The sequence below is a fragment of the Apium graveolens genome, chromosome 4 (genome assembly GCF_009905375.1).
Source record: "Apium graveolens cultivar Ventura chromosome 4, ASM990537v1, whole genome shotgun sequence".
Classification (NCBI taxonomy): domain Eukaryota; kingdom Viridiplantae; phylum Streptophyta; class Magnoliopsida; order Apiales; family Apiaceae; genus Apium; species Apium graveolens.
In genome coordinates, this window is record NC_133650.1 from 22,450,397 (window position 1) to 22,475,918 (window position 25,522).

General features: G+C 33.3%; 2 protein-coding genes across 3 annotated transcripts; both read right to left on the minus strand.

The window, feature by feature from the left end:
- Window positions 1-11,197: 11,197 nt before the first annotated feature.
- Window positions 11,198-12,292, minus strand: LOC141718419 (uncharacterized). Its single transcript, XM_074520798.1, has one exon. The coding sequence runs from the start codon at window positions 12,290-12,292 to the stop codon at window positions 11,198-11,200; it is 1,095 nt and encodes a 364-aa protein (XP_074376899.1).
- Window positions 12,293-16,394: 4,102 nt separating this feature from the next.
- On the minus strand, window positions 16,395-21,015 carry LOC141716699 (putative transcription factor bHLH086). 2 transcript variants are annotated; one of them, XM_074518895.1, is made up of 6 exons: window positions 20,617-21,015; window positions 17,385-18,010; window positions 17,170-17,283; window positions 16,963-17,028; window positions 16,788-16,853; window positions 16,395-16,697 (listed from the first exon to the last, which is right to left on the minus strand). In XM_074518895.1, the coding sequence occupies exons 2-6, from the start codon at window positions 17,952-17,954 to the stop codon at window positions 16,572-16,574; spliced, it is 942 nt and encodes a 313-aa protein (XP_074374996.1). In that variant the 5' UTR covers window positions 17,955-18,010; window positions 20,617-21,015; the 3' UTR covers window positions 16,395-16,571. The 2 variants fall into 2 exon arrangements, with proteins under 2 accessions (XP_074374996.1, XP_074374995.1); XM_074518894.1 differs by lacking the exon at window positions 20,617-21,015 and having other exon boundaries at window positions 17,385-18,417.
- Window positions 21,016-25,522: the final 4,507 nt, after the last annotated feature.

The following is a 25,522-nucleotide window of genomic DNA, read 5'->3' on the forward strand; positions in this document are numbered from 1 at the left end:
AAATATAATAAGATTAACAAATGTAAACAATTTATAATTTTAGATAAACAAACAACCAACTGTTAATTACTTAACTTATTTAACAAAATATTTTGACTACATATCTCCTGTAAAATAAAATACTATGCATATCATTAGTCCTACAAATACATATTTTGTCAATTTTAATAAATCTCAATAAACTAAATCTTGTAAAAATAGATTTTATTTTACAAATATTTTTACATATTAACAAACTAGCATAATATAACATGATAATATTGTGAACAACTCACACACATAACTAGTAAATAATAATTAACAAAACTAGCCAGACACTAACAATATTAAAATGTACCATATCATCCACTTAATAAAATGTAAAAAAAACCTGAGAATCATATAATTTCTTAAACCAACTTAATGACATAAAAATTAAAAACAAAAACAACAGGAACATGACTAATTAAAATACTACTAATTAACAATTAATCAATTAAATCAATTAAACATGCATTAAACAATAACCTAACACAATATATAAACACATAAACAAATAATATAATAATTTGATAAAACTTACCTGAATTTAGAGCCTGATTTAATATGTAAAAAAAATGTGTACAAATAATTATAAACCTGAAAATAAAATGATTAATATTAGTATACAATATAAATAGTAATCATCTTAAATTACATAATTAAATTTTAAATAAACCTCCTCAAGATGTACACTTCTCTGAAAGTTTTGGCCGACCTAGCTATCTTTCTCCTCCTTTTGATCTTTAATAACCCAAAAATCTATTTCTCCTTCTCTTAATCTTTAATAACCCAATATTTTAACAGTGACACTCCAGTTAGCTCTTCTCTGACCTTCTTGCACATGTAGATCCAAAGCTTCCTTTCTTATGCACCAACTTTTATATCTCACTCATAAGTTATATAATATAACTATTTTTCCATTTTGTTAGCTATCGCTCTAAGATGAGTTTTTTTTTGTGTGAAAGCACTAACAGGGTGACTCTGTTTATATAATAAGTAGCTCAATAAACTATTAACTATCACCTGGTTTGACTCATATTCAAATTTTAAACAACTAAAAGATAGCTTACAAAATTCAAATTTTTAACAGCCTATTATCTACATAAAATATTATCCATAATTTTCAATTCTAAAATCAATTAATAAATATTTACTAAGTTATTGCACCAACAATGTACCAAATAAAATATGGGGTATTATATTCTTCCCTCTTTAAAATAATTTTGTCCTCGAAATTCTCGTGAAGTACCTGATTCGAAGAGGTACGGATATCTTGCACGAACTGAATCCTCGGTTTCCCAAGTAGCTTCCCGAACATCATGATTTTTCCATAAAACTTTAACAAAAGGGATCGTGTTCTTGCACAACACTCTCTCCTCCCTCGCCAATATAGCTTCAGCTTCTTCTTCACAAGACAAATCTTCACGAAATGCATCTAAGGGATACTGAACAACATGATTAGGATGATATACATACTTCCTCATAACCGATGCATGAAACACATTGTGCACCCGTGACAATTGTGGCGGTAAAGCAACTCTATATGCCACAGCTCCAACCCTCTCAAGAATCTCAAAAGGTCCTATATACCTCGGACTTAGCTTACCCTTCTGACCAAATCGCTGAATGCCTCTCTGAGGAGATACCTTAAGGAAGACCTTGTCTCCTACTTTAAATTCATATTCTCGCCTACCCTTATCAGCATAACTCTTCTGCCTAGATCGAGCTTGTTCAAGTCTTTCTCGAGCAACTGCTACCTTATCTGTAGTGACTTGGACTAGATTGGGACCTTCTAAAAGCTTTTCTCCTACTTCATTCCAACAAATAGGTGTTCTACACTTGCGCCCATATAGTGCCTCAAAAGGAGCCATACCAATGCTGCTCTGCCAACTGTTATTATAAGCAAATTCAACCAAAGGCAAATAGTCATCCCAATTTCCATACCACTCTAATGCACATGCTCGCAACATGTCCTCCAAGGTCTGAATTGTCCTCTCTGACTGCCCATCCGACTGTGGATGAAAAGCTGTGCTATAGTTCAACTTGGTGCCCCATGCCTTTTGAAATCCTTTCCAAAATCTTGAAGTGAATCTGGGATCTCTGTCGGACACGATCGAAACTGGAATAACGTGTAGTCTAACAATCTCATTCCTGTATAATAGCGCTAAGCTCTCCAAGTTCATATTCTCACGGATTGCCAAAAAGTGAGCAGATTTAGTGAGTCTGTCTACAATCACCCATATCGCATCATGTTTCTTAAAAGTCTTAGGCAGTCCTATGACAAAATCCATGCAAATATTCTCCCACTTCCAAGTAGGTAACTCCAATGGTTGTAATAAGCCACTTGGCCTCTGGTGCTCAATCTTCACCTGTTGACAAGTCAAACACTTCGAAACAAAATCGGCAATATCTCGTTTCATGCCGCTCCACCAAAAGTGTTCCTTTAAATCTCGATACATCTTTGTCTCACCTGGATGAATAGAAAATGGTGATCCATGGGCCTCTTCCATCAATTCCTCCCTGAGTTCCTTGTTAGCAGGCACACATAGACGATTATACATCCATAGAATGCTATGATCATCAAAATGAAATCCTGGTTGCTTTTCAGGATCAATATTCTGGACAAAAGACCACAATTCTCCATCTCCATCCTGAGCTGCCTTAATCCTAGTGATAAGACTAGGCTCGACATGCAAACTTGCTACCATACCAACTGTATTCTGATGATAAAACTCCAAACCAAATTTCTCAATCTCACGTTGAAGAGGTTGTAGTTGCGTCACCAAAGCGGCCAAATTTCCAAAATCTTTCCTGCTTAAAGCATCTGCAACCTTATTAGCCTTGCCGGGATGATACTGAATGCTCACATCATAGTCTTTCAATAATTCAATCCATCGTCTTTGCCTCATATTAAGCTCCTTCTGCGTGAATATGTACTTCAAACTCTTGTGGTCAGTAAAGATCTCACACTTATCACCATACAAATAGTGTCTCCATATCTTCAATGCAAAAATGACGGCTGCAAGCTCTAAGTCATGTGTCGGATAATTCACCTCATGAGGCTTTAATTGTCTTGAAGCGTAGGCAATCACATTTCCATGTTGCATCAATACACAGCCAAGTCCCTTCTTCGAAGCATCGCTATAAATCACATAGCCTCCCAATCCTGATGGTAGTGTCAATACTGGTGATGTCACAAGTCTCTTATTCAATTCTTGAAAACTAGTCTCACACTCATCGGTCCATATGAACTTGTTGCTTTTTCGAGTCAACTGTGTCAATGGCATCGCAATTGTCGAAAAGCCTTCTACAAATCGGCGATAGTAGCCCGCGAGTCCCAAGAAACTCCTCACTTCCGTCGCAGTGCTAGGTCTTGGCCAATTGGTAATAGCCTCAACCTTGGCTGGATCCACCTTGATTCCATCTGCTGATACAATATGTCCCAAAAATGCAACTTGATCAAGCCAAAATTCACACTTCTTGTATTTTGCATACAATTTGTTATTCCGTAGTGTTTCCAACACAATTCGAAGATGTTCTTCATGTTCCTCCCTTGACTTTGAATACACCAATATATCATCAATAAACACAATCACAAACTTGTCCAGAAAATCCTTGAATACCCTGTTCATTAGGTCCATGAAAACTGCAGGTGCATTTGTCAATCCAAAAGATATAACAAGAAACTCGTAGTGTCCGTAACGAGTCCTGAATGCTGTCTTCGGAATATCACTTGCCTTCACTCTTAGTTGATGGTAACCTGACCGTAGATCAATCTTCGAAAAGTATTTTGCTCCTTGAAGCTGATCAAATAAGTCATCGATCCTCGGTAATGGATATCTATTCTTCACTGTGATTCGGTTCAACTCTCGATAATCAATACAGAGTCTCATCGAACCATCCTTCTTCTTCACAAATAGAACTGGTGATCCCCAAGGTGAAACACTGGGTCTAATAAAACCCTTATCAAGTAACTCCTCCAGCTGTTCTTTCAGCTTCTGTAGCTCTAACGGAGCCATTCTATAAGGTGCCTTAGAAATAGGTTGTGCATCTGGTAACAAATCGATAGAAAATTCCACCTCTCTTTCTGGAGGAAGACCCTCCAAATCGTCGGAAAATACATCTGAAAACTCACGAACAACAAGAACATCTTCTAAGTCTGGCTGCACTTTGGACGTGTCAATCACATGAGCCAAAAATCCTTCACATCCATGAGCAATCATCTTCTTAGCCTTGATGGCTGAAATGAATTTTCCACAACCACTAGGCTTAGAACCCTGAAACACGAACTCGGGCGAATTGGAGTCGCCAAAAATTATTTTTTTTCCTGGACAATCAATTGTAGCTTTGTGTCGCTCCATCCAATCCATCCCCAGTATGATATCAAAGTCCCTCATCTGAATAGGTAAGAGATCTACAAGTAGTTCTCTATCATCTACTCTAACTACACAATCAAGATACTGAGAATTTACAAGTATAGTTACACCCATAGGAGTGCCAACAGAAAAATCCGATATAAGTATAGTGGATGCAATGTCTAAGTGTTTAGCATAAGATGTAGAGACAAATGAATGTGTAGCTCCAGTATCAAATAAGACTATAGCATTTCCATTACCGACAGAAAGTGATCCTGAAATGGTACCTGGAGTACTTGCAGCATCTTTTGCAGTGATGGAAAACACACGACCGGAAGTCTTCTGGTTGCTTTTCTCTCCCTGATCCTTACGATCCCAAGGCTTCTTTGGTGGCATCTGACAGTCTCGAATAGTGTGACCCTTCTTTCCACAATTGAAGCATGCTCTAGTAGCCCAATAACAAGTGCTTCCTCCATGCATCTTTCCACAATGCTCACACATAGATGCTTCCTTATTTCCAGTTTGGTTGAAAGACCTCTTTTGCTCATTTCCTTGATTTCCATTCTTTTGCTGAAAATTCCGAGTATTATACCTCTGATCATTTGGTTTGAATCCACCTGAAGAACCACCATTTTTCTGAAATCCATGTCGACGCTCGGAAAAGTCATCTTCTCTTTTTCTTTTCTGATTTTGCATGTCTCGTTTCTTGAGAAAGTCAGCCTGATGAAGCTCTTGATCTCTGGAACTGTCAATCAAGGTGTCCATAGATGTATAGCGGTTAGAGATGATATGGTTGCGGATGGAATTCTTCAATGCCCACTTAAACTTCATGATTTTATCCGCTTCTGACCCAGCCACAGATCTTGCATAACCAGCTAACCTCTGAAATCTGACTTGAAAGTCTGCCACCGACTCATCATCTCTCTGAGTAATACTCTGATACTCCCTTACATATTCCTCACGTATGCTGGCTGGAAAATACCTCTGGTCAAACTGAGTTTTGAATACCTGCCAAGTAAGAGTATTTTCATAGCCAGGTGCATGCGACGCTACCACAGACTTCCACCAAGTATTAGCATCCCCCTCAAGACGATAAGTAGCAAATCGAGCCTTTTCCACCTCTGAACACTCCAAGACCCTGAAAATTTTCTCCATGTGATCTATCCAAGCTTCAGCATCAATGGGAGTCTTGGCCTCCTTAAAACAATTGGGTCTTTGCTTCATAAAACGATCAAACATAGTTTGACCATCTCTATCTTGCCCGTTAGCAGTGGGATTCTGTCCACGTTGAACTTCCCGCAACATCTCCATAAAAGTACTCATATCCATAACAATCTGTTGATTATCATTCCCCCCAGTATTTCGACTACTGCTACCTCTTGCCATCCTGCACAAAATTTTATGAGTGCACAAACACATATATCACAAAATCATATCCAAAATCTTAAATCTACCCGTATGGAGTCAACCCAAAACTCACAGGTCAAATCCTAAAGGATAGTCTACAGAAACTATAACCTAAGCTCTGATACCAACGTTGTAACACCCCACTTAAACAAGTAGATGCTACACAAGCTAAGTCTTATTTATTAATGAAAGCAAAACAAGCTAAACATAATTTATTAAACTAATAAAAGTTCAAAATCTTCAAAATAAAGTTCTCTAACAAGATCCAAAATAATATGGAATAAAACATGTCCTTGACTTTATTTTCAACTAGATAACAAGCTAAAATCTGGGCAACACTCATCATACCCCCGCTTTACCCCCGACTACCTGTGGAAAGAAATAAATACGAGTGAGCCAAATGCCCAGTACGAATATATCATTAAAAGGTAAAGCAAAAGAATATATTTGATTTTAATAATTAGCCAAGAAGATGAGTAATATGACAGTAATTATTTAGAAGCAAGGAACCAACTAATCCAAACAAAATCAAAGAAATGGCTGAGAACAAGTAAGGTGGGTACTAATAAGGGCATCTTATAAAACCTGTGCTCGCTAGTAAACACTAAGCAAAGCACAGTGCAAACAGTTCCTTCTCCGGTTATCCACAAGAAGGATAAAATGAAATGTATAAAACATTTCCCAAACAAACAAAATGATCATGATCTTAATCATGCCTCATACCCCAGCGACATGCTCGTATACTCACAACACTGATACGAGTTAGTGCCGAGAGCACCAAAGACTGCAAAAACTCCATGTGCCTCGTCTGTGATTTACCCACACAGATAAGTTTAAGAGCCCATAACAAATGGTTACAAAGTGTTTCCAATAATATTGAAAATAAAAGTTGCATGTGACAAATCAAGTATACTGATAGGCAACATAGATCAAAAGTGGTTAAGCAACAACATGGATCAAAGATGGCTGAGCAAAAATTAACAAGCGTACATATACACTTAACAAAATAAAATTTGATAAGATAAATATGATGGGACAATAAGTACAGGGGAAGAAAATATATTTTAAATGAAGAGAGAATGAAAGATACTCGTACCTGGAATGAGTCTAAATTATTAAATCACTACTTAGCTCCAAATCAACCTCCAAACCAATCTATAATATCAACACAAATATAATTTATAAACGCCAAACTCTAAAACCCACTAAAAAGTAAGCTAACAAAATTATAATATTTTATACAGCTACCACAACTAATACTGATTATCACCATCTCATGCTAGAGTAGTATAAACATATAACTAACAAATAATCTGAATAATATACAAGTGTTACAAACTAATATAGAATATATTATATAGAGAGCATTACAAGAACAAAATTACTAAGAGAATAGAGAAGATTTTCATTTCATATATCAATCACATATCTTACAATGATTTATATAGGGCTAGAGTTTGTAGGTTACAAGTAGCATGAAAAGCCAAAGGGTGTAAAATGAAAAGCCAAAGGGTGTGAGAATTAATGGGGTAAGTTGTAAGGTTAAAAGTCATTCAAATATATAACACTCCCCCTTGAATGACTCGTATAAACAACATGCCTCATTAAAACCTTACTAGGAAAAACCCTGTGGGAAAAACCCTAGTGAAGGAAAAAGAGTACATGTGTTACACGTGTAATAAAGAGTGTATTATATCTCCCCCTCATTTTAACACGACTATGAAAATCAGCATAGATCTCGAAATTTACGCATCCCAATCTTGTGTACCAGCTTCTCGAAGGAAGATGTAGGAAGTGCTTTTGTGAACAAGTCTGCTGGATTTTCACATGATCGAATCTGACAAACATCAATTTCCCCCCTTTGTTGAAGTTCATGGGTAAAGAAGAACTTTGGATTGATGTGCTTTGTCCTATCACCTTTAATGTAACCTTCTCGAGTCTGAGTTATGCATGCTTCATTATCTTCAAATAAAATAGTAGGGCTTCCTTTATTGACTAACAGACCGCATGATTCTCGAATATGATGGACCAAAGACCTTAGCCAAACACATTCTCGACTAGATTCATGTAGCGCCAATAACTCAGCATGATTCGAAGAAGTTGCTGCAAGAGTCTGCTTTGTAGACCGCCAAGATATTGCGGTATCACCATATGTGAATACATAACCTGTTTGTGATCTTCCTTTGTGTGGATCAGACCGATATCCTGCATCTACATAGCCAACTAATTCCACTTTTGAGTCTTTAGAATAAAATAAACCCATATCCATTGTTCCTCGAAGATATCTAAATATTTGTTTCACACCAGTCCAATGTCTTCGAGTTGGAGCAGAACTATGTCTTGCAAAAAGGTTGACAGAAAATGCAATATCAGGACGTGTACAATTGGCAAGATACATTAGTGCACCAATGGCACTAAGATATGGTACTTCAGGACCAAGAAGTTCTTCTCCCTTTTCTCTTGGGCGGAATGGATCCTTATTCTTTTCTAATGATCGTACAACCATGGGTGTACTCACAGGATATGCCTTATCCATAATAAACCGTTTAAGAATCTTTTCAATATACGAAGACTGGTGGACAAAGATTCCAGTAGATAAATGTTCAACTTGAAAACCAAAGCAGAGTTTTGTTTTACCCAAGTCCTTCATTTCAAACTCCTTTTTCAAATATTCAATCATCTCATTAAGTTCATCTGGGGTTCCAATGATGTTTAAATCATCAACATATACTGCAATGATAGTAAACCCCAATTTTGTCCTTTTAATAAAAACACATGGACATATTACATTATTGGTATATCCATCTTTCAAAAGATATTCACTGAGACGATTGTACCACATACGACCCGACTGTTTCAATCCGTATAATGATCTCTGTAATTTAATTGAGTAAATCTCTCGGGGTCTTGAACTATATGCTTCAGGCATTTTTAACCCATCAGGGATTTTCATGTAAATGTCACTATCGAGTGATCCATACAAGTAGGCAGTTACAACATCCATTAAATTCATTCGGAGCCCTTCTAGAATTGATAAACTTATTAAAAATCTGAATGTTGTTGCATCCATTACCGGGGAATAAGTTTCTTCGTAATCGATTCCCGGTCTTTGTGAGAAACCTTGAGCAACAAGGCGTGCCTTGTATCTCACAATTTCATTTTTCTCATTTCTTTTACGCACAAATACCCATCTATATCCGACGGGTTTTATACCTGCAGGTGTTTGGACAATAGGTCCAAAAACTTGGCGTTTTTCAAGTGATTTCAGTTCAGCTTCAATAGCTTCTTTCCATTTTGGCCAATCATTTCTTCTTTTACATTCATAGATCGATCTAGGTTCATGATCCTCGATTTCCTCAGAAATGTCAAGTGCAGCTGCATATGAAAATATATCATCCATGACAATTTCTTTTCTATTCCACCTCTTTCCTGAAATGACATAATTTATCGAGATCTCTTCATTGTCAACAATTTCAGGTGTTTGATCATCTTTGGAAGACGTTTCTTCAGTGATCATCAATTCTACGATGTCATTTGATGTTCCAGCTTTATTATCAAGTCTCCTTGTTTTTCTTGGAGTTTTATCCTTGGATCCAATAGGTCTTTCACGCTTCTGGCGTGCTTTAGACTCATTTGCTAGCATGATTTTATTATCTTCTTCAGGAAGTTTAATCTTACAAGAAACATTAACAGCTGGTATATGTGACTTTGTCACATTTTTGACATCAGTAAATGCATCAGGCAATCTATTTGCGACTTTTTGTAGGTGGATAATCTTTTGAACTTCAAGTTCACATTGATTTGTACGAGGATCATAATGAGACAGGGACACTGCATTCCACAAAATTTCTTGCTATTCTTTTTCAAATTTTGTCTTATCTCCCCCTAATGCAGGAAAAATTGTCTCATCAAATTGACAATCGGCAAATCTTGCCGTGAATAAATCACCAGTCTTGGGCTCCAAATATTTAATAATTGAGGGAGAATCAAATCCAATATATACCCCTAATCTTCTTTGGGGTCCCATTTTTGTTCGTTGGGGAGGGGATATTGGAACATAAACAGCACACCCAAAAATTTTCAAGTGAGAGATATTTGGTTCTTGACCATTTACCAGTTGCAGTGGGGAATATTTATGATAAGAAGTCGGTCTTAACCGAACTAAAGAAGCCGCATGTAATATTGCATGTCCCCAGGCAGTAGTTGATAAATTTGTTCTCATAAGTAATGGTCTCGCAATTAGTTGTAGCCTTTTAATGAAAGACTCGGCAAGACCATTTTGAGTGTGTGTGTGGGCAACAGAATGCTCCACTTCAATCCCAATAGACATACAATAATCTTTAAAAGATTGGGATGTAAATTCTCCTGCATTGTCCAATCGTATTTTCTTTATATTATAATCAGGAAATTGTGCTCGTAATCGAATTATTTGAGCAAGGAGTCGTGCAAAAGCAACATTACGAGTGGACAATAAACTAACATGTGACCATCTTGTTGATGCATCAATGAGTACCATAAAGTACTGAAATGGCCCACTAGATGGGGTAATTGGTCCACATATATCTCCTTGAATTCGCTCCAAAAATTTTGGGCATTCGATTGCAACTTTCACAAGGGATGGTTTTGTTATCAATTTTCCTTCAAAACAAGCAACACATGAAAAATCTTTGGACAATGGAACAATTTTGTTTTTGAGTGGATGTCCATTTGAATTTTCAATAATTCTTCGCATCATTGTTGAACCCGGATGGCCTAAACGATCATGCCATATAATAAAATTTGTCGGGTCAACAGATCTTGTATTAATAGTCATGTGTGACTCAACTGGATTTATGAAAGTATAATATAATCCAGAATTATATGATGGGAGTTTTTCTATCACATGTTTCCTCCCTGAGATAGTAGTCGTGATACACAAATATTCACTTTCAAGTTCATTTGTTGTCTCAATATGATAGCCATTGTGGCGTATATCTTTAAAACTCAAAAGATTTCTTTTTGATCGGGTGGAGAATAGTGCATTTTCAATCAACAAACATGTACCATTAGGTAGCACTATACTTGCTCTTCCGGAGCCTTCAATTATATTTGATGCACCCGATATTGTATTTACATTAGCTTTGGCTAATGTTAGATGCGAAAAATATTTTTGATCTTTTAAAATTGTATGTGTGGTTGCACTATCTGCCAAACAAAAAGATTCCTCATCTTTTATAGCACATGATGAGAGGTTGCTGGCCATATTTCTTCACGAAAAATAAAATAAAATTAGAAGTAGAGGTAAAACATCTCAAGTACTTCATTAAAGAAAATTACATAAGCAACTGATAAGGATGATTATCATAGTTCAAAAATTAAGTACTAACAATCCAAAATAAATAAGGAAAACGTTCAACAAGCAAGTAAGGCCTTTCTTAATTATTCTTAGGCTCATCACCACCAAATTTAGGTATATTCACATCGACATCTTCAAAGAAATCACCAACTTCCATGTGAGTAAAGGCCGAAGGATCAACTTGGCCATCACTTCCAAGATGTGCTTCAAGATGAGCAATCCCCAAAGGATCATTCTGTTCGGTGAAATTAGTTTCAACATTTTTCAAAGATGCTTGATATAGGTCAGCAAAGTGCTTGGAGGTACGACATGTACTTCTCCAATGACCTTTCATTCCACAACGGCTACAAGTACTTTCACCCTTTTTAACCATCGTACTTCCCTCGGGTTTCTCCTCATTTGTTTTCTGTTTTTGATAGTAAGGCTTCCTTTTAAAGTGGGGGCGATTTTGTTGATTTCGGCCTCGACCACGCCAAAATCCATGACCACGGGCACGCCCACGTCCACGTCCATATCCATGCCCACGTCCACGTCCAAATGATTTATTATCTCTATATTCATTATTAGTCACCGCATTCACTTCAGGGAATGGTGTTGAGCCAGTGGGACGTGCTTGATGATTTTTCAGCAAAAGTTCATTATTTTGTTCAGCAAGAAGCAACACAGAAATAAGCTCAGAATATTTCGTGAATCCACGTTCACGATATTGTTGTTGCAAGAGCATATTATTGGCATGGAAAGTGGAATATGTTTTCTCCAACATATCTTTATCGGTGATATTCTCGCCACATAATTTCAATTGAGATGTAATTTTGAACATGGCAGAGTTATACTCGCTCACACTTTTATAATCTTGCAATCGCAAGTGTAGCCAATCATAGCGAGCTTTAGGAAGTATCACCGTTTTCTGGTGATCATATCTTTCTTTGAGATCTTTCCAAAGAGTTGATGGATCTTTAATAGTCAGATATTCAGTTTTCAAGCTTTCATCAAGGTGATGGCGAAGAAATATCATGGCCTTTGCCTTGTCTTGTTCAGAGGTCTTATTTCCCTCTTTTATGGTGTCACCGAGACCCATTGCACTAAGATAGATTTCAGCATCAAGAATCCATGTCAAATAATTTTTGCCAGTGACATCAAGTGCGTTAAACTCAAGTTTCGTAAGATTCGACATTTTCACTAAAAATAAACAAAACTCGAATCAACATCAATATTTATACACATAAATATAATGCAATGCGATAATTTTTTATGACAAGATAACAAATAATTTGCGAAAGAAACAGATTATCACTTATCAAATATACTCACTTAAACAAATATAATATATTACACATAATAATGCATTTAATCAACAAGTTTAATAGAACATGATTTTAGTTAAGTCTCAGAGACTAAAATATATGCTATTCATTGATAACAACCCATCTTAGTTAACATGACAATTATTAACACGCATGCACAAGTAAAACAAATATAAATTACTGCTACATCAACTCTTAGTCACGGAAATAGATTATAAAAGCTGCAGGAGACAAGGCATAGCCTAGCTTTTAGTTTTTAACTATTCGTGCAAAGTGCAAATCTCCCTAAATTTGTACAACCAAACTGTTGGCTTTAACATGGCGTTGTAACAGATACACATGCATACATTCAGATTTTAGCATAAAAATATCAAGCCACTTAAGTAATTTGCAAGGGATAACATAAGAACTAATACAAATAATTCATGAAGCAGAAAACAAGTGAAGTGATTTTAATTTTACTTACGCAAATGTTCAACTAAGCAGGCATGAAAATCAGGTCAAGCAATTAGCATAAATGATTAGTACAGAATATTATACAGGCATCCACTTATATATTTAACCACCCGCAAAGTGTAATACGTGAACATGACAAATATGAACTAAAAGAATAGACTAGCATGTTATGGATCTAGTTTTACTAACATGCAATCATGCATGCGGTAATATATTCATTTAACAATTAAAACATGGGCATACCTTTTGTAGAGACAGGAAGTAATGATCACCCTGTTAGTACTAGTACTTGTGTTGACAAGAAACTCGTGTAAACTCGTAAACCAACTTCTCCTTCTGGTGCACCCACAGATCTTATTAGCTTTCGTGCTGATAACGTGTTACAAACTAATATAGAATATATTATATAGAGAGCATTACAAGAACAAAATTACTAAGAGAATAGAGAAGATTTTCATTTCATATATCAATCACATATCTTACAATGGTTTATATAGGGCTAGAGTTTGTAGGTTACAAGTAGCATGAAAAGCCAAAGGGTGTAAAATGAAAAGCCAAAGGGTGTAAAATGAAAAGCCAAAGGGTGTGAGAATTAATGGGGTAAGTTGTAAGGTTAAAAGTCATTCAAATATATAACAACAAGCTGGTTTACAAAATATAAAAGATATTTTATTAATTTATAAAAGTAATGTAGAAAACTTTAAATATATGACTTTATAAAAGTAGACAAACTTAAATTATACATTAAATTGTAAAAACAATTTAAGAAAATGATAAAAATAAATATAGCATGCTCTCTGTCTATCAACACATACCAACAATATTTATCAAATCCACCTCTCACACGTTAGTACTACAACAGTACTTACAAAATTTAAATTATTAATTAATAACATATTGGTAAAAAAAAGTAACAAATATGTTATGAGGAAAATATAATAAGATTAACAAATGTAAATAATTTATAATTTTAGATAAACAAACAACCAACTGTTAATTACTTAACTTATTTAACAAAATATTTTGACTACATATCTCCTGTAAAATAAAATACTATGCATATCATTAGTCCTACAAATACATATTTTGTCAATTTTAATAAATCTCAATAAACTAAATCTTGTAAAAATAGATTTTATTTTACAAATATTTTACATATTAATAAACTAGCATAATATAACATGATAATATTGTGAACAACTCACACACATAACTAGTAAATAATAATTAACAAAACTAGCCAGACACCAACAATATTAAAATGTACCATATCATCCACTTAATAAAATGTAAAAAAAACATGAGAATCATATAATTTCTTAAACCAACTTAATGACATAAAAATTAAAAACAAAAACAACAGGAACATGACTAATTAAAATACTACTAATTAAACATCTTGTAGCCAGTACAAATAACAATTAATCAATTAAATCAATTAAACATGCATTAAACAATAACCTAACACAATATATAAACACATAAACAAATAATATAATAATTTGATAAAACTTACCTGAATTTAGAGCCTGATTTAATATGTAAAAAAAATGTGTACAAATAATTATAAACCTGAAAATAAAATGATTAATATTAGTATACAATATAAATAGTAATTATCTTAAATTACATAATTAAATTTTAAATAAACCTCCTCAAGATGTACACTTCTCTGAAAGTTTTGGCCGACCTAGCTATCTTTCTCCTCCTTTTGATCTTTAATAACCCAAAAATCTATTTCTCCTTCTCTTAATCTTTAATAACCCAATATTTTAACAGTGACACTCCAGTTAGCTCTTCTCTGACCTTCTTGCACATGTAGATCCAAAGCCACCAACTCTTCTATCTCACTCATAAGTTATATAATATAACTATTTTTCCATTTTGTTAGTTATCGCTAAGATGAGTTTTTTTTTTGTGTGAAAGCACTAACAGGGTACTAACAGGGTGACTCTGTTTATATAATAAGTAGCTCAACAAACTATTAACTATCACCCGGTTTGACTCATATTCAAATTTTAAACAACTAAAAGATAGCTTACAAAATTCAAATTTTTAACAGCCTATTATTTACATAAAACATTATCCATAATTTTGAATTCTAAAATCAATTAATAAATATTTACTAAGTTATTGCACCAACAATGTACCAAATAAAATATGGGGTATTATACTGGTAGTGTGCGGGACTATTCCAGGAGCTGTGTGGAGTTAGGAGCATATGAGTAGTCTTTTCAGGAGCTGTATGGAATTTCGGGGAGTTGTATGGAGTTAGGAGCCTAGAAGTGGTCCTTCCAAAATTTGTATGGAGTTAGGAGCCTATAAGTAGTTCTTCCAAGGGTTATATAGAGTTAAAAGCCCAGGCCTAGTACTCTCAGGAGATATATATACTATCAATAATAGATTTTTTATTCATTATTCCCGTCTCGGTTTATAAAAAAATTGTAAATCTCAATACCTTTCCACGGAAGGTTGATATTATATATAGATGTAGTTGATGATAAATAACAGTATTAGCAAGTACTTAAAATGTTGGACATTATCATCTGCTTTAAACAAATCATAATAATGGAAGTCGCGCACTAGATACCCGCGAAGGCTGCTGGTAAAAATTGAACATAGGTAGCAATTTAACCGTACTCCTGTACATTTAGTGAACAGGGTCCTTTCAGTTAATTGGTCTACATATTATGGCAGCCTATTTATTCTTTTCTCGAAACACTCTCACTTAAAAGGGAATTATATTTGCATTGTTTTCTATATGTAAATGTAAACTGCATGTATATTATATAGGGGTGTTTGGTTCATGAGTCCGGTTAACGGTAATCGAAATCTCAATCTCATAGGTTAGTATTCTTTTTATTTTTTAATATATAACGTTTGACTTTTATGTACACATTTCTAAGTATTTTGACCGTATTATTAAAATAATAATTTTTAAAATTTCTTTTTGTAAATTGAAGTTTTAGTTATATATTTTTATTTAAAAAGAGAAAATTTAACAAAATATTATTTTAACTATACGGTCAAAACACTTAAAAATATGTGCAAAAAAGTCAAACGTCATATAATAAAAAATATAGGGAATATTTGGATTAATAATTTGATTATTGAAAATGGGACTTCGTTCCTATTAAATTGGTAAATCATTTTTCACTTATCCCTTGGAATAACATATCATTCCATTTTTCATTACCCCCATTCTCATATCTCTTGTTACTATTACCGTATACAATTCCAACCAGCAATCCAAACGTTCCCCTGCTCTCCGGCCAGTTTACAAACAGCCTTGTTTGACATTCTTCCAGCTACACATGACTGAATTATGCATACATATAAAATCAATTTTTGGCTACATATTTAGGAATTTCTATCATCATGTTACATTTTCACACATACCTATTTTACATGAGATTTTCAGCTGAGATTAATGTATTTTCGTGTCAGAACTCATAAGCTTTTTACTTTCAGCTATTCATAACCCTTGCAGATATCCATGCATGACATGCACTAAATTGTAAGACCTATGCATTTAATAAAGATGAAATAACAAATGTAAAATGTCTGAGACAATATTGTAGTCTCAGGGAGTTGTTCTTGGGCTTTTATTACAGGAAATCTACTCAAGTTCCTTGAAAGGGCTGATCAAATTAGTCTAGAATTTCGAAAATTCAGTTTCTTCGTCTTATTTTGTTACTTGGAGCTGGAATCAGTAGCATCTCTCTGAGAAGCAAGTATGGAATCTATGACATCTTTTACTTGTTTGAGCTCTGGAGCTTTTCCACCTTGCACTGGCCATAGTTCATCAGTTGCCAGGACCTGAAAGTACCAATACCAACATATTTTCATATTGAAAATTAAAACATTTACTAAATTGTAACTTGATGTTTTGTTTGTATGCTCAAGTACCTTCACTTGTAATTGGAGAAACTTGACATAGCTGATGGCTTTCTCTAGCATTGTAACCAGATCAACCTGCGTAGCCAAGACATAAACTGGGATTTAGTTAACAGAGTACAATTTAGATTTGAGAACAACATTAATTAATTATATTAAATACAGATCAATCAAATTTGGTTTATACCTTGGAACCATTTGGCACAAGATCTTGCAATGTCTTGAGCCGTTCACTGATTCGCTCTCTACGATTCTGCACGCAAAAAAAAAATACTATAAATTGTCTCTAAATTCAGTAAGTATATGACAATACTAGATTATGTAAATAGTTCAATGATTTAAAAGATAATTGACAATTGAAATGATTTATTCTTATATCTCTCTCTATATATACCTTGGCAGCAATACTTTGTGGATCCTTCGAACCCGATTGAGTTGTTGATGACTTTGGTTTGCCTTTCTTGGTTGCAGTGGTGCACTGCTTCTTCAAACTTTGCATGTTCTCTTCCTGCAAATTTAATATTACAGCTGCTTAATACCATATGCGTTAAAGAATCAGGCAAAATCACAAGTGATAATATGTCTAGATTGCGTGAGTATGTATGTTACCATGTGTGGACGTTTATTTAAGCATAATTCTTCTGCAGTAAGATCCTGATCAATGCCATTGGAGGGCATTGTTGGTTCAGTGTTCAACCATGCAAATGACTCATGATTTCCATAATTTAGGCTGCCTTCCATAGTGCTGGCAGCTGTTTGAATAGAGTTGATGTTCTCTAAAAGCCTGACATTGCTCATTCCCCTGACATGATCTTGGTTCAGAATTGATGAGTAGTCATCGTTTGCGAAGCTAAGAAAAGATCCATTATGACCAGCTTGCAGCAAATAATTGTCACTATCATAGCAGGGTTTGAAACTTATCACCGAATGACCTTCTTCTTGCTGATGATAATTATTCATGGCACGATGCACACCAAGTGCTCCGCTTGAAGTTGTGCTACTTGGACTAGAGAGTGAAGAAGAACGAGTAATTATACTAACATTAGTATTGCCACCACTACTCTTGTCACTGTCATTGAATTCATACATCCCCCAGGACGAAATATGTTGCTGATATTGATCAAGTTCCTTGTCATCTTGTGCATGGTCATGAGGCCTCTGGTCCTTGACAAGGGCCATTGATTGATCGCAATAATAAGTCGAGAATTGAATGAAGCAGAGATTCAGAATACTTGCTTCAAGCAATTCAAGACAAAAAAAAACAAATCAAATAATTACGTAACTAACTCTGCTCAATGCCTAGAGATGAAGATAGCAGGCGCAGTACTGTAGATAGATTGTAGCTTCAAACTAACAGATATGTAAATGTAGTCTTAGGAAGTAGTTTAGATAAAGAATTGAGTGCTGCAGATGGGGAGAGTACAAAAGCTTGAAGAAGCTAGGTAGTTAGTCCACACTAGTTGTTATGGAAACAAGAAATGTGCAGCAAAGTATAAATAGCATAAAAGAAAATATATTAAAGTTAGCTGGCAGAATTAAAATTAAGAATGGATAGATGGAATTAAAGAAGGTGGTGATTTGATAAAAGAGAATTAAACGATTCAGCAGAAGGGTCGCCGGATCTCTAGCAGTCCCCACGTTGCCTCAGATTCCCCCCCCCAAGCTTCCATGCATACAATACAAATTCTCTCTCACTCATCACTGCTCTTTCCTACCTTCCTTCCTTCTCATCTCATTGCTAATCAGCCAAATTCCATTAGCACGTGAATTAAGATTCATACCTCGTTCTAACTATACAATTTTCATTTTTTAATGCATATCTTACATTCCATGTACATGTATGTAGCTTTTCTTGACCAGGACAAGCTAGCTAGCATAGCAATTCACTTGACAATTCCAGTTGACATTCTTTTTTACCTTTACAACTATGAGCTCTTTGGGCCAGCCATTTTGCTAACTTTTTAGGCAAATATTGGTGGTGGATTCAGAAAAAGAAGTCTAAATTTTTAGTCATTGGGAACTTAATTAGCTGCGTTTATAGTATGAAGATGAGCCAACTTTAACACCTAAATTTAAAATTTTCCGAGAACAAACCTTATGTGTCACTCAACGACTCTCTCAAAACTTTAAAAAGCTAGGAAAATCTGGATCATACATCATCTACATAATGAAAATTTCGTATTTCTTTACTTGCATACTAGTGATAGTTCTGTGAAATTAACAGTTTTCAACAATGTAAGCCTGTGAAGGACATTTCAATTATTAAATTACAAAATTTTCAGAAGCCCAATGAGGATCTTTATGAGACAAGAAAATGGAGGTCAATTAATTAATTAAACAGAAAAAACAAACTGGCATTGAAAGAGGAGCAATTCCTTGTTTCAAGGAGATTATGTTCTTTCTCAATCTCCAAACCACATGAAGTAGTGTTAGTTACTTGTGATTCAGAAGGAACCCTCTTTATTTGAACAGATCATAAATCCCAGAAGCCCATGTTCATTTAAGACCCTCACTTATCTTACATTAGTTTTATGTAAATAATTCCATCAATTTGCTGTATTTAGAGTGTTGTCAACTCACTACACACTGATGAATCCACCTGTCAACCGACAAAGGGGTTAAGCTGCACTAATCTTGTTATGTGGTGTGGCTATATGTGTTTTATACAAAGTAATTAACTTGAAAATAACTAGTTACCATAATCCATCTATCTGTAACTCTGAACTGGATATGTTCGAATACTTAACTAAATTTTTATTCCATCTATTACTGCAGAGTTAGTTTCTTAATATCACTAGTACAGCCAATCATACAGAGCTTTGACTATGCTTAATCTAGCTTTTCTTACTCTGCTAGTGGCCATTAATCATATCAAAATGTCCTTGGCTAAACTTTATCTGGCATGGATAATCTAAAAGAAGTAAGATTGAAGATATACAGGGAGCAAGAAACCAAAACCCTGGGTAGGTTAAATGAAAGTATTGGATGCTAAACTACTCCCTTCTGTATAGAAAGTAACACATCAAACAAAATCAGACCCAACATCAAAGACATTTCTTAGAGTAATATCTAATAAAGATAGGAATGTAAGCTAATTTTAGCTTTTGGAAGATACTGTTGAGAATAATTCAAAATAATTCAAAATTATTTGAATTGTTTTCTTGAAATTTTGTTGATTAGTTTGTTAGGTGTTTTTCAAATAATTAGTAGAGAAGATAAGTTCTATTTTTAGGAGTTTTAGTATTTTCTAGTGTATAAAACCACACGTTGGTTATCAGGAATAAAATAGAAGTATGTATCTCATTTTATTCACTACTTCTCTATATTTTTCTCTCTTTTTTTATTAGTGTAAACACCAACAGTGGTATCAAGAGCCTTATTAATCTTAAGGGTATGTGATATAACATAGCCATGACCTCAAATCAAACACCAAATCTTTTTCCTCCATTTTTTAATGGTGAAAATTATCAAGTATGGGCTGTTAAGATGAAAACTCATTTAAAAGGTTTGGGTTTATGGACATGGGTGAAAGTGAGAGGGAGATATAATCTCTTACAGACAATCCTACTCTAAATCAAATCAAGTTTCACGAAAATGAGTCAAGTAAGGGTCCAAGAATTTTATCAATTATTCATACGGCCGTGTCATAATCGATTTTAAGAAGAATTATGGCTTGTGAAACATGAAAAGAGAGGCAACGCAAGAATAAAGAGGATGCAAGTTTTAAATCTCAAAAGGAATTTTGAGACTTTAGCCATGAAAGAAAAAGACACTATACAAGATTATTATGATAATTTGATGGGTGTTGTTAACAAAATGCGGCTGATGGGAGAAGATGTACCTGATAGCAAAATTGTAGAGAAGCTGTTTGTGAGTTTGCCTGAAAGGTTTGAGTCAAAACTTTCATATCTTGAAGCTTCAAAAGATATAAGTGAATTATCTTTATCCGAGCTAATTAATTCTCTGCAAGCTCAAGAACAAAGAAGAGCGATGAGAAACAAAGAAACTGAAAATGCGGTTGAAGGAGCTTTTTTGGCAAAAACTCAAAAGGAAAAAATAAAATTTACTCAATGTGGTCATTGTAAGAAGAATGAGCATGAAGAAAACAATTGTTGGAACAAGGAAAGACCAAAATGCTTTAAATGCAAGAGGTTTGGACATGTGCAAAAGTATTGTAAAGTCAAGACAGAAGAAAGTGCCAATAAGATACAAGTATTTGATGAAGAACTGTTTTGATATTGGAAAGAAGTGCTCCAATGTGTACGTTGGTGAGAAGTGCATCAACATGAAACTGTGGAGAGAAGGGCTCCCAAATGAAATTGTGGAGAGAAGGGCTCCTAAATAAAATTGTGGAGAGAAGTGCTTCAACAACAATGGTGATGGTGGGAAGTACAACATCATCGAATTAATTTTAGAATTTTGAATTTTGAATTATGAGGAAGTGTTGAGAATAATTCAAAATTATTTGAATTATTTTCTTGAAATTTTGTTGATTAATTTTTAGGTGTTTTTCAAATAATTAGTAGATAAGATAAATTCTATTTTTTAGGAGTTTTAGTATTCTCTAGTGTATAAAACCACACGTTGGTTATCAGGAATAAAATAGAAGTATGTATCTCATTTTATTCACTATTTCTCTATATTTTTCTCTCTTTTTTTATTAGTCTAAACACCAACAGATACATAGAGCCGTGCCGAGCTGTTTACATACTACTCACTCGGTCCCACTAAAATCTTTATATTCGGGCGATCAACAATATTTTAAACTCCGTAAAACAGGGTTCCTAAATAATTTTAAATATTTTTTTTCTTTTAAATAAAAATATAATATTTGAACTATTATATAAAAAAAATCTAAAAATAAATTATAGAAATATAATTTATAATAGTCTTAAAATGATGTCAAGTAACTCCATATTGCGTAAAAGCAAGCTACCAGACTGACCACACAGTAAATGTTAATCACTTGTACCAGCATAACGAATATCAACAACATGCAAAATTAAACTCTATCTATACTCTTTATTAATAAACGAAATCATTTATAATTTGATACTAAAAATACCGACTTCAATTCTTTATAACTTTTTTTAGTTATATTCATCCAATCGTCTTTTTAATTTATAAAATAAAATTATTTTTTAAACTATTTGTAAATTATATTAAAAATTTATTAAGTTACGTTAAATTAAGTAAAATGACTTATATTTATTTTTAACTTTAGAAAAACTACAAACTACTAACACGAATTGACTTATATTCTGGGTAAACTTTATTTATTTATAAACTTTATTAAAAATTTATTAAGTTACATCAAATTAAGTAAAATAACATATATTTACTTTTATTTTGAAAAACTACTAACTACAAAGTAAACTATTAACACAAATTGACTTCTATTCTCTGTAAACTTTATTTTCTGTAGTATTATTTTAAAAATAATTAAGTAATAGAAAATGAATTTAGTAACATTTATTAACTTATAAACTGAAAATTATTGATTTAACGACCGTATTTGTTATTGTCCATCACAACGTTTATATACTTTAAATTAAAAAACATATTTTAACAGTAACAAATTTATGACTTGTATTTAGATTATATTTAGTAATATTAAATTAAGTTTAATAACATCTATTTACTTTTAATTTATAAATTATTTTTATCGATAATTAAGTAATATTAAATAAACTATATTGAAAAAACTAATTATCAAATTATATTAATTAATATTAAATTGTGTAAAGAACAGATATTTGGTTCATAAGATAGAAATATAATTCGTTTCACAAAAATAAAACTAATATGTCAGATTTTTTTATATCAAGTAAAACAATGCAAAACTAGAATTATAGTGGAAAATTTCATAACCGATTCGATTCTTTTTAACTACATAACTATTTTTTACAAGTACCAATCTAATATTGATATTAATATATTAATTTTAATTCGTGTTTCGCACGGATTATGAATAATTCTTTACAAATATTAATTCAATATTTTTAGTCTCGGTCCCGTGTTTCGCATGAGTTATCAATTCTCTATAATAATAAGCGAAATCATGTTTAGGTCCCAAATCTTGGTACTCACTAAAAAATTATACAACTATTTTTAAAATTTTATGTAATAAAATCTCAACTGGCAAAAATTTACTTTTACTCTCTCTAAATTTTATTTTCCTTAAATTTTTATTTGTTGCTGAACATTCAAGCGTCGGTTTACTTTAAAATAATCGTATTAATAAATTAATATGTCAGATTTATATAAGTAAATAATTAGGTGCATGCATAATTAGAACTATACGGTGAAATTTTAGAGTTACACTTAACTTCGGTTTTTTTAATTATATATTTAAAAAGCATTTTATATATTATATTTAGATCTGTATTTTAAATAAATTATGAACTTCAGTTTTATACAAATAATAATATATGTAAATAATAATATGATATTATTATTTTTTTTAATTTCGGATGGGATTACCAACTTGTATAATACAATACATACAGTACAGCAGGCCGAAATAAGGGAAACACCCTGTACTCCAACAACAAGTCCAACGATGTTTTAGTTGAAATCTTAAATATAATATAAAATATTATGTTCTAGTAATTTAGAACATATTTATCTTACTTGAACTCCAATATGTCTTATTCTCATTATATATTTAATATTTTATTATTAAAAGTTTACTTTCATCATTAAAGTATAATAGTAGAAAAAGAAAGAGAGAGTGTACTATAATATATAATAAAATATGAAATAGGGCAAGGAGAGAAATAACTTAAAAATAAGGCTCAAAGAGGTTGTCCTAGTAATATAGGGCATCACTAGGACATTGTTAGATCAATTTTTTTTGTCATATGCCTTAAATTTCAATTTAGGACATCATATAAGGCATCTCTTGACTTGCTCTAATAGTCATCATGTACCCGGTTTAAGGTCTTCACATCTAATTAGCTGCTCCAAAGGTTGTCACCCGTGAGGGCGCCAATTTTGCAACGTAATAAAAAATATTACTCTTTTTGTTCAATTGGCGTTTGACTTTTTTCAGGTACTTTTAAAAGCTTTAAAAATATGGTTAGAATTAATATTTTTTAAATTTTCTTTTTCTGAACTAAAATTTATCATATATATTTTAATTTAGAAAAAAAAAGAAAAAAAATAATAATTTTAACTATACATTCAAAGCACATTGAGATGTGTGCAAAAAACCAAACACCCTATATAATGGACGAGAGGGAGTATATTTTAAATTCTCTCTTCCGTATCATTTTTAGCACCCTTCTTTCAAAAAATATTCCAACGATAGGCACCTAAAGATGTCAACTTCACTAATTCAATAAAAAAATGCATAATAGAAATATATTAGAGAAATGATATTTTATGCATAATGGGGACCACAAATGAAGTTAACATCCTACTTCATGGGATGCCAACTTTTGGCACCCCATGCCAACTCATTTGATACGCCAATGGCATCTCTCAACTCCAATAGAGTGCTACTAATGGTGTCAAGCCACGTCATGCCACATTGCGTTAACACCCCTCTTAGCACCCTATATTGGAGTTAATCTTAGTTTCTCATCTCACTCATTTACAACCTAACTTTCGGTTGAAAATGTGGGTTTCAATATTATATTGTCAAGTCATTTCAGCCGTATTTTGAGTATGTATTTGTTGTGTGCATTGTTAAATATTGAGTACAACACAGAGGGGGGTGAATGTGTTTCTTTGGATTTTTAGCCTTTTTATATTATTGGATATTAGATGAGCAAAAAAGTTTCTAATTTGTGTTTAACAGAAATAAGACAACAAGCACAATATTTCAAAACTCACTTAATTTTATTAATTAAGTTTGTCTTGCTATAAATTATGTGCTCTTAAAAATATAAGAACGCAGCTTCTTTCTTGAGAGAATTCAAGAAAATATGAATATGTTTGTTACTTCTAAACTAAAGACCAGTGCATGCTTTATACACCAGCAGCACGGGTTTACAAGACTTGCACCAAAATATACTAAACTACTTTCTAAAAAAAACATTTTTCTATTTCCATTTCTAGCGTAGCAAAACTGTGCAGAATCTTGCAGGTCTGTGACCATCCTTTGCCCAGTTAATCTTGGCCCTTAATCTTGTATTCTCCCAACTACTTTGTAGACTTTTCAATCTAGTGAATAAATCATTTGTTGACTGATAATCTTAAATCTTAAACTTGTTTGCATTATGTATTTGAGAGGCATATCGAGATCTCCAGTTTGTTCTATAGAGAAGTGACATCTCGATAAGTATAATGACTTATCGAGATCTCTGAGTTCTCTATAGGTATAATTGACTTGTTGAGGTCTCTTGATCTTTGCATGGGAAATGAATTATCGTTATGTCTGAGATCTCTACATGTAGAAATGACTTGTCGATATCTCTGAGATATCTATATACATTTTGACTTGTCGATATCTCTGAGATCTCTAATGAGAAATTGACTTGTCGATATCTCCAATCTTCACATCTTCATTTGACTTGTCGATATCTCTGAGTCATCTACATGCAGAAATGACTTGTCGATATCTCCAGTTCTCTACATCTTCATTTGACTTGTCGATATCTCTGAGACTTCTCTATAAGCCATTTTGGACTTCTCGATAAGTTATTCTGGACTTCTCAATAAGTCATTCTGAACTTCTCGATATAACTTGATCTGTGACTTGTCGATATCTTGACTTAGAATATTTTTCATAAAACAGTTTT

Coding starts and splice junctions, on each gene's coding strand:
- LOC141718419 (XM_074520798.1), bottom strand. CDS start 12,292: ATGTCGAATCTTACGAAACTTGAGTTTAACGCACTTGATGTCACTGGC.
- LOC141716699 (XM_074518895.1), bottom strand. CDS start 17,954: ATGGCCCTTGTCAAGGACCAGAGGCCTCATGACCATGCACAAGATGAC. Junction 17,284..17,384: donor TAAATAAACGTCCACACATG/GTAACATACATA, acceptor TTAAATTTGCAG/GAAGAGAACATGCAAAGTTT. Junction 16,854..16,962: donor TTGTGCCAAATGGTTCCAAG/GTATAAACCAAA, acceptor TTGGCTACGCAG/GTTGATCTGGTTACAATGCT.